We start from the raw sequence: 13,452 nt of genomic DNA on the forward strand, positions 1-13,452 counted from the left end.
AGGACGTGGAGCTGCAAGGAGGCATGGCCAGGGCTGCCTGCATGCTGCTCCACAGAGTAGGCAGGCGGGAGTCCTACCCTCCCAGGCACAGGACATGGGCATCTCTGCAGTCTGCACCCTTGGGGTCCTGGGAAAGTCCCCCTCCCCCCTCAGGCTTGGGGGTGTCTGCTCCTGCTGCCTGGCCTCTCCCTGCTCCTGGTACCTGCTCCAATCTCAGAGCAGGGTTGGGGCTGAGCCCAGGCACTATTACAGTCCGGCCAGGTGTGTGCACACTTGGGGCAGAGCTAACACACCAGCCCCCTGCTGTCTTGGCCCTTTCCGGAATTTGGGCCCCAAGGAGCTCTGGGGGGAAGCTGAGGGGGGCCTGAGGGCAACTCAGCACTGGCCTACAGGTGCCCTTTTGCACAAGCAGCCTGGGCGCCATGGACGGTGGCAGGAGGCAGATCAGCTCCTGGGTGGAAGAGGACAGGTTACCGATGAAGCCCCACCTTCAGCCCAGGGAGGGCCTGAAGGCTGGAGGCCAGGCTGCTAGTACTGCTGACTGGAGTGGGAACTTGTGGTGCCTTTTCCAGGCCCTCCCATGGCTGCCCACAGACCAATTGGCAGCACTTCCTCCCATCTGAGGCCCATAAAAGCCCTGGGCTCAGCCAGAGCACTGCAGATGATGAGACAACCAGCTACAGAGAGGAGCTACCCTCTCTGCTGATAGCTGAACACTTGTCAGGATGACTAGCTGCAGAAGGAGCTACCCTCTTTGCTTCTAGAACTCAACACTTGTTGGGATGACTTGCCTAGCAGAGAGGAGCTATCCTCTTTTCGCCACCTTGCAGGCGAAGAGGAGGAAAGAAGAGCTGTGGCCCTTCGGGGAGCTCAGACCTAAGAGCTCTTCAAGCCAGGGCTGTGACTCCCTCTTTGGAGCCCTTCGGTTCCTGGTGTCTCCAAGCTTCCAGGCACCCCCATGTTCCCTGGTGCCAGGAATGGAAGCTGCTTGCATGTGCCTGGTCCAGCTGCAGCCTTGCAGAGAGCCAGCGTGCAAGCTGGCACCTAGAATTGCTCACCCCGCTGCGGCAGCCGGCATGTCTGCACAGTTGGACTCCACCCTCACTCACACACCCCTCACCACTTCATGCAGTCTCCCTCGGCAGGGGTGGGATCCTGGTTGGTAGTGTGAGCCGAGCGCAGCCTGCATAGCCAAGTGGGCAGAGTGAGCCCAGCAGGCCTGGGCAAAACTTGGACAAAGGCGCCACCGGCCACAGAGGTTTCCAGCCAAAAACCAACACCCCAAAGACCCACTAACATAATCAGCCGGGATTACATTTGTATTTATAGCAACACAGTTTTAAAACATAATTTTTTGGGCTTGGTGGCCTGTGCCTATAATCCCTGCTATTGGGAAGCTGAGGTGGGAGGATCACTTGAGGTCAGGAGGTCTAGACCAGCCTGGGCAACATATGGAGACCCTCTCTTTAAAAAAAAAAAAATGAAATATAGGCCAAGCACAGTGGCTCACGCCTGTAATCTCAGCACTTTGGGAAGCTGAGGTAGGCGGATCACCTGAGGTCAGGAGTTCGAGACCAGCCTGGCTAACATGGCGAAACCCTGTTTCTACTAAAAATACAAAAAATTAGCTGGGTGTGGTGGTGCGTGCCTGTAATCCCAGCTACTTGGGAGGCTGAGGCAGGAGAATCATTTGAACCTGGGAGGCAGAGGTTGCAGTGAGCCGAGATTGTGACGTTGCATTCCAGCTTGGGCAACAAGAGTGAAACTCTGTCTCAAAAGAAAGAAAAGAAATATAATTTTTTTTTTTGGCAGGATGTGGTGGCTCACGTCTGTAATCCCAGCACTTTGGGAGGCCGAGGTGGGCAGATCACTTGAGGTTAGGAGTTTGAGACATAACAAGCCTCTTTTCATAACAAGCCTCTTTCAATCACACCTAATGAGGTGACATGGAGTGGGGTCCCTAAATGGCTTTAGGATGGGTGCTGTTCCCCACAAAATTAGAAGGTGGGGCCGGGGATGGCAGGATCCTGTCTCTACTAAAAATACAAAAATTAGCCAAGCATGGTAGTGCACACCTATAATCACAGCTACTAGGGAGGCTGAGGTAGGAGAACTGCTTGAACCCAGGGGACGCAGTTGCAGTGAGTCGAGATGGCACACTGCACTCCAGCCTGGACGACAGAGTGAGACTCTGTCTCAACAAAAAACAAAGAAACAAAAAGAGCAAACATAATTAATTTTTTTAATAGAAGAATGTACCTCTGATGTTCTTCCTGACACTAAATACATGGTGACTTTCCACACCAATTCTTCAGTTCTCTGTCAGCAACTGGGTGGCCTACAAGTCATTTCAATTCTGACGTCAACTCCAGGAGTTAGTTCAGACCCCACAAATTAATGGCTCAGTCCCACAAGGATACCCTCCTTCAGACACCAGTCACAAGTTCCTTAGGCCACCTGCACTCCGACTGACCAGCTGTAAAGTCAAGGCTTCCTACAATTCCTTCCTCAGGGTGAATAATTCACTAGAATGACTCACAGAACTGAGGAAAATGCGTTACTTACATTTACTAGTTTATTATGAAGGATGCCACTCAAATAACTGGAAGAGATGCACAGGGCAATGTAAAGGGGGAATATGCAGAGCTTCCGTGCCCTATTGCCCTTCCCCACAGTACCCTCATGTGTTTGCCAGCGCAGAACCTCTTCTATCTCTTGTTGAAGAATTTGTAACTCAATCACCAGCCCCTTCTTCTCCCTGGAGGTAGGGAATGGGGTGAGGCTGAAAGTTCCCACTTTTCAATTACTTTGGGGGTGGAAGGAGGAGGTCTCTCTCTGTCACCCAGCCTGGTGTTCAGTGGTGTGAACACAGCTTACTGCAGCCTTGACTTCCTGTGCTCAAGCAATCCTCCCATCTTGGCCTCCCAAAGTACTGGGATTACAGGTGTGAGCCACCATACCCAGCCCCCTTCTAATTTTGTGGGGACCAGCACCCATCCTGAAGCCATCTAGGGGCCCCACTCCATGTCACCTCATTAGGTGTGATTGGAAGAGGCTTGTTATGAAAAATAAAAGATACTCCTGTTAGAAAATTCCATGTGTTTTAGGAGCTCTGTCTCAGGAATGAGGGACAAAGCCCAAATACAGTTGCTCTTTGCACAACCAGGGGATTAGGGGAGCTGACCCTTCACACAGTAGAAAATTTACGCATAACTTTCACTCCCCAAAAACTTAACTATTAATAGCTTACTGTTGACAAGAAGCCTTACCAATAACAGAAACAATTAGTACATACATTGTATATTATATGTATTATGTATTGTATTCTTAGAGTAAGCTAGAGAAAAGAAAATGTGATTACAAAAGTCATAAGGAAGATTGTTCATTAAGCAGATGTGGATCATTATAAAGATCTTCATCCTTGTCTTCGCATTGAGTAGGCTGAGATGGAGGAGAAAGACCAGGGGTTGGTCTTGCTGTTTCAGAGGTGTCACAGGCAGGAAAAAAAGCCACCTATGAGTGGATCTGCGCAGTTCAAACTCGTGTTGTTCAAGCGTCAACTGTATATATATTTACTGTAGCACAGAAACCAAGAAAGCAAAAGTGCCTAGGGCCATGGAAGTCATGACATGGCCCTTTGAGTTAGGTAGTTTTACCAGCAGTTTTGAGACTATGGCAGCTTGGAATGGGTCCAAAAATAAGCATCATTGGATGGTGGTAGTGGAGATGCAGTGAAATGAACTGGCTTGGGCTTTGATTTAGAGTCAGTTGGACCAGCTGATGGATTCATTTGGGAGGTGAATGAAAGATAAATCAGGATGTTTTTACAGCTTTTAAAATTTGAGGCCAGGTATGGTGGCTCACACCTGTAATCCCTGCACTTTGGGAGGCCAAGGTGGGTGGATCGCTTGAGCTCAGGAGTTCGAGACCAGCCTGGGCAAAATGACGAAACCCTGTCTCTACAAAATATACAAAAATTAGCCGGGCATGGTGGTGGGCACCTGTAATCCCAGCTACTCAGGAGGCTGAGGCAAGAGAATCACTTGAACCCTGGAGGTGGAGGTTGCAGTGAGCCAAGATTGTGCCACTGCACTCCAGCCTGGGTAAAAGAGCAAGACTGTGTCTCAAAGAAAAAAGAAAAATAAATAAAATTCGAAACCTGGCTGGCTCTCTTTTAATAGGTTTTCTTTTTCAATATTTAAGGAATTTTTTAATAGGTTTTCTTTTTCAATGTTTAAGGAATTTTTTTTTCTTTTAAGCTGCTAACAGCAATTTGGTAAGGCATACTTTTGCGAAAAAAAATTCAAAGATTTGCTTTTCCTTCCTACCTAATTCCTCCAAAATTTGGAAACTATTCATGAAGATTCTCATTTTTATGACAATATGGTTATTTGCATAAGTTCAATAAGAAGCTCTTCTCTTCAACAAAATACAACTGGAAATATTGGTTATATTACCAAAGCTTTGACTGCAATGTCATATCATATTAATCTGTTCTCACGCTGCTATGAAGACATACCTGAGACTGGGTAATTTATAAAGAAAAGAGGTTTAATTGACTCACAGTTCCACATGACTGGGAATGCCTCAGGAAACTTACAATCATGGTGGAAGGTACCTCTTCACAGGGTGGCAGGAGAGAGAATGGTTGCCAAGCAAAGGGGGAAGCCCCTTATAAAACCATTAGATCTCATGAGAACTCACTATCATAAGCACAGCATGGCGGAATTCCCCCCCACCCCACTGCCAGTGCTGTTCATTCATTCATTCATTATCAACTGAACTGATAAGGATTCAATTATATCCACCTAGTCCTGCCCTTGACACTTGGGGATTATTACAATTCAAGGTGACATTTGGTTGGGGACACAGACCCAAACCATATCATTCATATATATATATATGTATTCATATATATGTATTCATATATATATTCAGATATATGTATTCATATATATATTCAGATATATGTATTCATATATATATTCAGATATATGTATTCATATATATATTCAGATATATGTATTCATATATATATTCAGATATATGTATTCATATATATATTCAGATATATTCTATATATATTCATATATATTCATATATATATGTAGCAATGTCATATTTTAAAATGTGCATAGAATCATAGAATGCCAATTTTCAAGTGTTCTCAGCCTTATAGTGAATAAAAGTTGTCACTTTCAGGCAGGCCCAGAAGCCTCAAGATATTAGATATTGCAGGCAAAGTCTGATGTCTGCCTTGGTTTGACTTCCTAACATCAAGAGGTTTTTAAAAGTCCAGATTCGTTGTCACAATTTCCAGCAAAATAAATTTAAAAGAAGCTTATGTGGTTATTCTTGCTGCACTTATGTAAATAATCAGGTCAAGTTTGAAACTAAATTAATTTTAAAAATAAATTGGTCTTACCATGATTATCTTTGGTAGAAATGGGAATGACTGTAGAGAGAAAAATTATGTTTCTGAAGAAAACCATAGTACACCTGTTACTAGATTGCAGCTTTGTTCATTGTTTTTGAGTTTTTATCATCTACCTATAGACTAGATGGAATCCTGAGTTCTTGTTGCCTTCAATATCCGAATGCAATTCTCCAACCACGAACAAAAACTGCTAAGCTGAACAACTCGACATAAATTTCAAGGGACAAGTCTCATGCTTGATGAGGGAGCCACGTAGAGAGTTTAGCAGAACACCTGATGCCACAGCCAGAGACATTTAAACTGCAAACCAGGATGAGAAATTGCTGACATCATGTTGTGGACAGCGTTTTCCAAGACTGTCAGAATAAGACTCGCTACCATAATAAGACTCCTTCCCTTCTTAATTTTTTCTTGCTTATGCCCACCTCTTCCACTTGGCAGGATAATGATGTAGTTAAAATTTCACATTAGTAGTTTTTGTGGGTAAGTTGATAAAGTCTAGCATGTCAAACCCAAACCTTTACAGGACCCAAGAGAGCTTTTATTCCACCTAGTGGGTAACTTTAGCAACATCCCTAATGCAACTGTTTGTTCAAATTTTACTAGTGGCCTCTTTTGTAGAGTTAGCACTCTTTGCTTTAATTTAACCCATTCCTGAGATGCTAGATGATAGAATTGCTACCTACTAACCAAACGGGGAAATCCGTGCTGTTGCTAACACTTCTTGTTGTACATAAATAATCCGGTATTGTAGAGACTCAGTTTCAAAAAGTTAGCAGGCTACTTGGTTAAAACAGGTAGATTTCTCATCTGGCTCATTCTTTGATCTATTTGATTTTAGTTGGTTTGGTTTATGGCAACCCTAGCTAGGAAGCATACTCCGAACTCTTGGCATTGTCTTCCTGATAGTCATAATTCTCAATTATGTTCTCTCAAAAAGTTTTAAATGTTTGTATACAGCCAATTGTTGAATGTCAAATGGTCTCTCTTCAGCTGCAATGACAGAAATGCAAAATCATGAGGACACTGTAATCTATAAATGATGTGTTGAGACTGGAAACACAGAATGATGTTAAACGAGGGTAGTGCTAATGCCCTCAGTCTTAGTCACAATTTCACCTAGGTTGTTAAATAAAAATCGTAGGATGCTATTGTTTTGAACCAAATTCCTGCATCAGGCCTCCAGATCAGACTAAAAATCAAAATGGTGTCACCCATGTTCACCAAAACAAAACTGAGTTATCTGGTTTTCCAAAAAATCGTGAGAGAGATAGCCAATTTTCCAAACAGAACAGTTTCAATCTTTAATAGGCATGATAATGAAATTTCCTGTTTTAATCCTTAAAATAGAATACCTGAAGTAACCCAATTTTAACCAATCAGTTTTCTTTCTATTGTTCTGTCTCCACATCTCCACCTTAAAGAAAAGTAACTTTGATATAACCCAATCTGCTTTTTGTTGTTTCTGCCTTCTTCAGTCTGTTTTCTGTCTCTAAAGCTAACATCCTCTGCTTGATTCATTGCAACATTTATTCTATTTTGTGGAATGAAGTGTTGTCCAATTCTAGGATTGCAATAATGCCAATGAGATCTTTAATCTCAATTTGTTTTAATTTTGTTTCTTGACAATGGAGAGGTTTAGGCTAGAGAGCATTTTCAAAGTCATGAGCATATAGACTTCAAGTCAACCAGTTAGATGAGATCACCTGGTGATAAAATAGAGAAGAATGCAAGGACCGAGCCCTGGAGCAGTCCAACATTTAAAGATTGAGCCAAAGAGGAGAAACCAGCATATCAAAAAGGAGGCCCAGTGAGGGAACAGGACTATCTGTGACGTGTAGGTAAGTTCAGGGGGAAAAGTGTTTCAAATAAAAGGAACCATGCCAATTATTCACGATTCTACAGAGAGGTCAATTGAGATATGGATAGAGAATTGGCAATTGCCTTTGGAAGCAAGATCATTAGTAATCTTGATAAGTGATACAGATGATGGAAGCCAAAGCTCAATCAGGGTAGACTGAGAAGTGAATGTGAAGTGATAGCTAGGAAAAAGCACTATTGGAGAGATCTTGAAAAACCTTTCTGAGAATTTATGAAGATAGCAGAAAAATAGGAAAGTTCCTAGAGGCGATTTTGGAGTCAAAGGAAGTTTATTTTAGATGGGAGAAATTTCAATATATTTATATGCTGATAGGAGCAATTCAATTGAGAGGGAAAAAACTAACGATGCTGGAGGGTAGGTAATTGTAAGAGTAAAATCCTTAGGAATGTGCGTGAAAAAAATCCAGGTCACTGGTAAAGGGACTGGCCTTCCTAGGCGCAGGGACACTTCATTCATAGCAACCCAAATGTTACTATGCAGATAAGGGTGGTTTTGATGGTGAGAAGATAAGGGAGTTTATTTCTGATATCTTTCATTTTTTCCATGAGGTATGAGGCAAAGTTGATTAGTAAAAAGTGGGGGTTGGGGAGGAGGTATATAGAAGGCTTTTAGTAGAGACAAAAAGGAATGAAATAATCCTTCCATCAAATCTACTTAAATGTCAATTTAGTGGATAAAACCCTCCCAGAATTAAGTATATCTCCCAAACCCTTTTTCTCTCTCAATGACCTTTTGCTCCTTTCTAGTACTCACTAACATTTGCAATTGTATCTTTGTTCGTTCACTTCTCTGATTCCCCATTAGAGAACTACAGAAGGGCACGGACTTTGATTTCTCAATGTATATTTAGCCGTTAGCACAAGGCCAGCAGATGGTCACTAAATAAATACTTTTTTAAACAAAAATGTTAATGAACACCTTCAAAATTTTGTCTTACGCCACCTCGTTAAAATACTTGTTTGTGCAAGTCACTTTTCCTCTCTGAGCTTTCATTTCTGAATCTATATCATGGGAATTATCTCTTCCTTGCCTACCTCCCCTCGTTATCAAGAGGAGGATCTGAGCCAATAATGCTAGAAATGCTTCATTAAGGGCCCCTTAAATGTAATGGATTTCTATTTTTAGCCCACTGGTAGCCTCGCAGGTAGCAGGTGCTGAAAAACCCTGCTTATTGGGGGTTGGGGGGCGGCATTGTTTCTGTGACCGTAGGCGTCGAAGCTATGCAGAAGCGTTCCGCGGACCGCGGAGAGATGGGGCTCAGGCCAGCATCCCTCTCGCTCCGGCCCTTCCCGGGAGGAGCTGGCCGAGCTAGAATGGGGGGCAGGGAGGCCGAGGGGGCAGTAACTGTCGAACCTCGCGGCTTGGCGCCATTATTTAAATGAAACGTGCCTGTCTCGCAGCTGTACGTGCCCGGGGCGGGGCTTCGAGCGCCCTGAGCGGGGCGGAGGCCAGAGGCGGGCTGGGAAGGTGGAGGGGCGGACCGGGGCGGGGCCAGGCCGGCTAGAGGGGCGGGTCTAGCGGCGGCCCCCGGCGAAGTTCACTGCGCTTGCGCTGACAGACGCAAGATGGCGGACAGTGCGGAACTAAAGGTAAAGCGCAGCTCGAATTCACTTCTAATATTCGGCCGCGGAGACGGCGCCGCTGGTGCCGGGGGGGATGGGTCCGACCCTGGGGGGCCGCTCGGGCCTGACTCCACCCGGGCCTGGAGTTGTAGGGAGAGAGGCGCGCCCGGTCTCAGCAGAGGGGGCCCGCCTGCGGCGGGCCGCGGGCCCCGGGTGCCTCGGGGGCGCTGACGGGTCGTCCCCGGCGTGTTATTGTTGTGGGCGCCTCTGGCGGGGGTGGCGGGGGAAGAGATAGGGAGTCGGGAGGTAGGGGCTGCAGCTGTCTCATGGGTTCGGCTTTTTCACCTTACAGTTAGCCTCCCCGCCCCCCATGGGGAGCTGGGGCTGGGGGCAGGGTGTTCTTGTAGGGGGGATTGGGAAAGCTCCCCGTGGCCGCTTCCTCTTCCTTCTTTGCAGTCCCGGGCTCCTGTCAGGCGCTCTTCTCAGACCCCCGGGAACTTGGCTCCGGCCGCCCCGCCCCTCCGTGGATCCCTGTAGCCCCCGCCCCGGACTCGGCTTTCCCCGGGTGCTCGCTTGTCAGGAAGCGCCTGGGGTGCCCCGCTTGTGGGAAGCGCGATCCCGGGGCGATAGGGTGGGGATCTGGGGGAGAAGCTCTGGTAAAGTTTAGCGAGCCCCGGGCCGGCGTTGGGGTTCGGCTGAGAGATAGCGAGGGGGAGTCAGCCTGGGCGGGACGTTACTCTTTCTCTCTGATTCCGGGCAGCCGAGGGGAGAAACCCCCTCGAAGAGTGTGTCTTTGGAAGCAGTGTTGGGAGGGGGGGGATGCAGCTACCTCTCTCCCTTCTCTTGCCTTAGCTGGTGTGGAGGGTGAGAGGAGCCTTTGGGGGTCTCTGCACACACCATGATGGCGATGCTGTAGCTGATGGAGGTGAATGGTTCGTGTTTATATCCCCCCATTGCCTTTTGTTTGTAGGGACATCTTGCTGGCCATGTTGATTTGAACGAAATTCTCCCCTCATGCTACTCCAACCCCCGATAAATAGAACGTTCCTCTTAACTGTACCAATTACTCACGCCTCATGAAATTAGATGAAAGGGTGCCCCCTTTTCCCCGCTTTTCTCGCACCCCAATCTTTACCTGATGATGGCTTCTTTACCATAGCAGATATACCACTACACAAGCAGTTGGGGGAGGGGGGGGTGGAATCCTTATGATTGGATTGTGACAAATGGGGCTCCACTTGAATAATTTTGGTTTAGTAGCAGGCAGTTCTTAACTAACGCGTATTATTTCCAGGCTCTGAACGCGATCTTGTCTGTGGCTTCCTGTGTGTGTGAACCCAGTAGCTGGTTATGTCTCGACCCAGAGAACTGACATCTCTGTCAGAGTGGAGATGGGGATATACAATTGTAAATCTTTGGGGAGAGTCTTCTTTTTATAATAAATAAAAATTATTTAATTTTTTTCCCCGTTATAATGAAACGACAACTTCTAGAACAACCAAATGCCAGATTTGATTCTGTAGAGTTTTTCCTGTGGAATATCCTCACCGAAAGAGCTTTTCTCTTAATAACTTCACAATGTTTACACTCCAAGATTCGTATATTAAGGTATTGGCTTTGAGTGTCATTCTTTTAAAATGTACTTCTAATTACAAATTTACTTAAGGGAGAGCAGATTTACAATGGATGGTTTTGATTTTTCCCCAGTTTCAAACTATTGACTGAAATGAGAAAGCTTTAGGAATTTGAATATTTGGAGATAATTAACCCTTGAAATAAAAAAAGCACACAACTTTAAGACATGTTTTCTATAATTTTTCTCTTAAAATAGGGTCGCCATGTTGTTGTGATCTTTGCCTTCTAATATTTATTTTGTTAGGAGTTCTTTTGAATGATAGCTAATCAGTTGTTATACATGGACCATAGAATAAAGCTGAAAAGCTTGTGCAGACTATATTGTCACTCTTGATGCTGTCCAAAGAAACTAGTATGGAAAGCACATGCTGAGAGATTTCCTTCTTTGTTCTTTCTCATTTTAAGAAAGTGCCTTTGGGGATAGATCAGATCCCTGGTGTGAGTGTTGTTAGGTAAAGTTTCTCTTTACGAAAATGAGCCAGTGTCAGATAAACACCAAACACTTGAAGAAATGTTATTTTTCTAAAATTAATCTCGTTTTTTGCTGTCTCCCAAATCTACTTGAGTTTTTCCAGAGGAAGTTTTTTTTTTCTACTTTTATGTTCCTGTTGTATAATTTTTCAAATTATAATAACTGTTTTGACATGTTGGTATGTCATTGTGTGTGTCTGAGACTTTGAGGAGCTGTGTGATAAATTGCTTAGCCGGTGATAGCGGCGTTAAAAAAATTTGGTTAATACTTTATTGTGGTTAGATTTGCTGTTCTTTTTTTGAGGGGTGGAGGAGGTGATCTCAGGAACGCCTACCATAGTTATTTGAGAATGTGTTAAAAAAAAAAAGAGAATGTGTATATATAATTTTCTGTGCAGTTAGGTTTGGCAGATACTCATTTTGGAAATGATATTTTCTGAAGGCTTTTTGTTTGTGATTTTTTGGAGGTAAATATCATACATTCCCAATATGATAGGAAAAATCAGAGTAAGAAGAAAAAATCTAGATTTTTTGAAATTTTAAATGGGACTAGAGAACTTCAACTGTGAAGCTTTGCGTAAAATTCAGTGACTTTTCATTATTTTAGGTTTCAGCCCCATACTTCATTTTGCTGTGGATTGTATTCATAATTATTTTCCTCATGGCTTTTTTAGTGAGTCCTTTTAAATCTATAAGAAATCTGCAAAGATCAGATGGGAAAAACAGATCTTTATCCCCTGTAGGAATTGTGCAAGCTGCAACACTTCAAGATATTGCCAATAAAAATTAGATTGTGAGTCATACATATCAAAATGAATTCTCTATGCACATTTGTTTATGAAAGGTTTAATTTTTCATTAGGGGAATACCCATAAATGTCATTTTTAAGAATGTGGAGGGTATTTTGTCATCTTTAGGAACTTAGAAGCAGGAGGGTGTGATGGCCAGATGATCTTGGTAGTTAATAAGCTGACAGCTTCATGCAACTCCTCTTAAAGTAATTTAAAAAAAAAATGTGTTTTTTTTTGGAGTAAAACTCAAACCAAGTTATAGTGCCATTTTAATTTACAGGAAGAAGAGTGGGAGAGAAGAAGTCCATCATCATTTTAGTGGAGTAAATAATGAAATTAAATGGGAAGAGAAACCATAATTATAAAAGTTCCTATGAGTGTGTCAGTGAATTCTATTGTTATTTTCTGCCTCTTTATTTTCAAGAAATAGCCACTTAATTTTGATCCTTATGCTGTAATTTGTCTGCTTTTATTTCAGATAGAGTCAAGTACATCTGACAGTTTATTCACGGATTTGATTTGAATCTTTGTAGCTTGCTTTTGTCAAGTGCCACATTTAGATGGCTTTTGTTTTATGTCATTATTTTTATGAACAGTATTTAAAAAACACTACAGTATAGTTTATAAAATACTACAGTATAGTTTCTAAGTATTTCATATGATTGTTTTGAAATATCTCCTTCTTTTCATCCACCGTTTTCTCCTGGGCGATCCCATTGTCTTTTTCTTCAAAGAGTCTCTTGTAATCCCTGTTGATTGCGGTAGTGCTTAGTGGCGAGTCCATAGCTGATTAACCTTGGGTTTCTCCTGGTGAACTCCATCAGCATGCTGCTCCAGGGTTCTTGCTGAGGCTTTTGAGTTTAGTGTAATTTGTACCCTTTCTTGCTGGTAACCAAAATAAAATGGCCAATGGTTGTAGCGGGAACTGGGAAAAAGTATCCAAGTCTCAGAAAAACTGGGTGTTTATGATGAGATGTGGCCTTTAAAAACAACGACCAAAAACAGATTCATTACTTCATAGAATTGATTGTGGTGTTTTCTGAAGTGTTTAACTCTGGCATGAAGCATCTTGCTTTTTTAATGTTTGAATAATAATATCTTACTTATATAGTACTTTGCAGTTCATAATATATTGCATTATCTCTTTTGATCTTTCCAACAGTTCTTTGAGGTAGGAAAGGCAAGTAATAACTAAATCCTTTTTTATAGATAGAGAAAGTGAGCCCAGAAAGGGTACGTGACTATTGCAAGGTCATACAAATAAAAGTGGCAGCGACTTGAGCCTAGGTCTTGTGTAGTCCTCCTTAAAGGTCCTACAGCAGACCTAGAGTCCTTTAGGGTGCCCAGTTCACAGATTTCTACTTATGTTGTTGCTGATACTTTCCCTTTTGGGAAAGCTCTATGCTAGGATATTTTTGGATATTCTAGGGCATTTTGCAAGCTTCCTTGCAAAAAGTTTGGAGTTTGTTAGTTGGAATCATACACATTAATTTTTGTAAGTATCATTTTGCTTGAGAAAATTTCAGAGAATCTGAAAAGTAAGCAGAAAAATAAACAGTACCTGTAATCCCAACACTCAAGAGATATCATGGTTAACATCTGAGTGTTTATCCACTTAGACTTTCTCTCTGTGAGCATATGTATATGTATATTCATCACAAAAAGATATAACAC

General features: G+C 43.2%; 1 protein-coding gene and 1 long non-coding RNA gene across 3 annotated transcripts in view; one reads left to right on the plus strand and one right to left on the minus strand.

Moving 5' to 3' along the window:
- Positions 1-11,338, minus strand: part of LOC129050143 (uncharacterized) — a 39,434-nt gene extending 28,096 nt beyond the window's left edge. Inside the window, exon 1 of the long non-coding RNA XR_008513661.1 lies at positions 10,017-11,338. This is a non-coding gene — a long non-coding RNA (uncharacterized LOC129050143). The remainder of the gene's footprint in view (positions 1-10,016) is intronic.
- PIAS1 (protein inhibitor of activated STAT 1) overlaps positions 8,776-13,452 on the plus strand; it is a 133,358-nt gene continuing 128,681 nt past the window's right edge. Inside the window, exon 1 of one of the 2 annotated variants that reach the window (XM_002825590.6) lies at positions 8,776-8,908. In XM_002825590.6, the coding sequence (XP_002825636.1) occupies positions 8,885-8,908 (24 nt within the window). In that variant the 5' untranslated portion in view covers positions 8,776-8,884. The remainder of the gene's footprint in view (positions 8,909-13,452) is intronic. The other variant, XM_063716200.1, reaches the window with a different exon arrangement.

The sequence above is a fragment of the Pongo abelii genome, chromosome 16 (genome assembly GCF_028885655.2).
Source record: "Pongo abelii isolate AG06213 chromosome 16, NHGRI_mPonAbe1-v2.0_pri, whole genome shotgun sequence".
NCBI lineage: Eukaryota > Metazoa > Chordata > Mammalia > Primates > Hominidae > Pongo > Pongo abelii.